At 38.0% G+C, this 2,896-nt stretch overlaps 1 protein-coding gene across 1 annotated transcript in view; it reads right to left on the bottom strand.

Annotated features, from left to right (window-relative positions):
* The window catches only part of LOC122355354 (dedicator of cytokinesis protein 1-like), a 61,773-nt gene that overhangs the window by 35,709 nt on the left and 23,168 nt on the right, over positions 1–2,896 (bottom strand). Inside the window, exon 24 of the mRNA XM_043253523.1 lies at positions 629–737. Coding sequence (XP_043109458.1) covers positions 629–737 — 109 coding nt within the window. The remainder of the gene's footprint in view (positions 1–628; positions 738–2,896) is intronic.

Below are 2,896 nucleotides of genomic sequence, written 5' to 3'. Positions count from 1 at the left end.
TTATTAATTTTTTTTTTAAATGTTAAGTGTATTCTCTTAAAATTACATATTACATATTCAAATATGCTACTGTACATGACGCACCAGAAACATAAAATTAGTACTAATGAAGAATGAGTCATTATGAATTTACAAAAGTCATTAAATATATGAAAGATAGTGAGTTAAGTTGTAGCAAGTTGATAGACTAATGTTAATCAACAGAATATAATAATAATTTTCGGCAGGGAAATTCAGCACATGAACTATTCTTAAGCTACACGCATTAAATGGCATATAAAATGTATAGTTTGACTTCTTTTACATATCAGTTCTTTTTCTTGTCATTTTGAGGTGCTAGCTAGCCAACTATTGAAAAATGTCACGTTTGACAAATTAAGTCATGCGAGACTGAGACTGAGTGAGAAGCAGCAACTTTGAATATATGGGTGCGCAAATGCATGTAGATAGAGGTTTTGGGGAAACGTCAATCCTCTCATGAAGCACTTCTGAGAAACATCTCCTCGTGCGTTGCACGACACACCAGGAACCCGTGTGTAAATGTTTCGCTTTCTCTTATCTCATCGCTCTATTACGGCAGCGTTTAAACATCCAGCTCATCAGAAAACGGCTCCTAGAGCGTTCTCACCTTCACCCCGCCGGTCCCTTCAGCATTGCTGTTCATCATGGCGTTAAACGAGGCGAAGAGATTCCTCAGGGACTCCACGAAATCGCTCTCGCCTTTGTTCTCGTAGAGCCTGAAGGAAAACACACAAACAGCAGATGATCAGGGGCTCGAGCGGCGAGAATCATTTCATCTAAATCATCAGAGGGCCAGCAGACCGCTCTACATGTGTTCGGAATGCAAATCCGTGACATCAAACTAGCCGGAGCCATACAAATCCACATCAAAAACAATGTGTCAGTCTCCACACGAGCGCACACACACACTCCCACCTGTTCGGTGGCACCTCTAAACTAGCTCCTGATTACAGGCTGATCAGATTGATGAATTGCTCCGTAATCTAGTTTGAAGGGCAGAGAGCTGACGGGCCGTCTCGGAGCCGCTCCAAAGAGCCACACAAACACTGGGAGGATTCCCGAGCTCACATTTTCATTAAACGCTCACCGACGGCCTTTGCTGATGCGATTAGCGCCACCTGATTTTCTGTGCTCTGGTTACGGTGACGTCCNACACACACACACACACACACTTAGTTAATGGTCTGTCAAATATATTGATATATTCTTTACACTCCAGCTGACCATTAATTATTCTAAAGTGCTTTACACCCATTAAGTACTAAAGTAAAGGGGAAATACCACAGTATCTATATTATTTTTAATTAATGTTTAAAAAACAGTTGAGGTTGAATATGCCGGGGTCAAAAAAAATAAAAAACTATACTTTGCAAAAAGCAAATCAAGTTAAACAAATACTGAGGTCATATTTAATCCCAAATGCTGAGATCATATAAAATCTACCAAAAATAAACCAATTATAAATGTTAAAAAAAAATTAAATATACAAAATTATTTAGCAACAATCAATAAATTAATAAATAGATATGAAGGCATGCTGGGGTCACATTTAACCCCAAAATCAAGTTAGTTTTTTTTGTTGCAAAAATAAATGAGAATTAAACTAGCTGTCTAAAAAAAAAAAATGCTCATTTGACCCCGGAAAGAATTTATATTTTGCATGAACAAATAAATTAATTTGGAAAAACTGGTAAAAAAAAATGCCAAGGTCATATTTACCATTAAATATAAATGGAAAGAAGTAACTGTATTTTGCATAAGTGCAATATTTCAAGATATATTCGATAAATAAGAAATTGTACTTTGCATAAATTATACTTAGCCACAAAATCAAATTTGAAAAAAAAATTGCATGAACAAAATTGTTCACACTGACAAATGATTGAAGCACTATTTTAAGTGTTCATCACAATAGTATATTTTGTAATAAAGCTCATGCAACTGCATTTTGTGCTAAATATGTGCATGTTCGTTTTAAAAATGATTATTTTACTTTTCTGGATGCCGGTTTAAAGGTCATCAGAATCATTTGATTGCAGTAAACACCGAAACTCATGACCATTTTAAGAAAGCGCATATTCCTTCTGACACCGCTAGCTGTTCAATCTCAGGCTGACTTATTTTTGGTCACATTTCTCATGGTTTCCACTGCAGTCTGAAGCCCTGGGACCGAGTTGGTGAACAGCAGCAGCAGCAGCAGCAGGTCGAGTCTGAGCGAGCAGAGAAGTCAATCAGATCAGACTGTGCTCATTAGTGTCTCTCACAGAGCTCTGAGGTGTCAGGAGCTCTCAGCGTTCAGGTAGTTAAAGAGACACCGTCATATACTTCACCCGCAGACAACAAGCTAATCACCAGCGCTGAACTTAATTTAGGCCGAGCCATTACTCAACGTGTCCTCCGTCTCCCTAAATCAGAGCCGCTGCCCGTTCCGCTTCCTGTCCGCCTCGAACACATCCTCCATCCGTCAGGAAACCGGGCCACTTCGCTTTGATAAAGGTGTGGCGTTTCAGATCTGCGCGTTCAATCAAGCTGTCACATCTCTTAGCCTCAACTGCAGCTTACTGGCTGGGAAACCCATATTAAGAAGACGGAAGAGAAATAACTTTTGGAAACTATGTTGGATAAGCCGACATTTATTATTTATTCATATCTGTTAGCTTTTTGTTACCGTCTGCACAATATAAATAGCGCGGCTGCACAAAATAAATGGGATCAAAACAAAATCTAGTTGTCCTGATTTTGTTTGTAAGGCATAATTTGGCCAGTGTTTCTGATTATACAAAAAATGGCTATAAAATAATTATATACAAATTCTATGCTATAAAAATTCCTACTAATATTGATAGTTATATTACAAATATTGTTGGCACTTTGA

This window comes from Puntigrus tetrazona, chromosome 12, assembly GCF_018831695.1.
Source record: "Puntigrus tetrazona isolate hp1 chromosome 12, ASM1883169v1, whole genome shotgun sequence".
In the NCBI taxonomy this organism is placed as follows: domain Eukaryota; kingdom Metazoa; phylum Chordata; class Actinopteri; order Cypriniformes; family Cyprinidae; genus Puntigrus; species Puntigrus tetrazona.
This window is presented reverse-complemented; position numbering and strand designations above follow the sequence as displayed.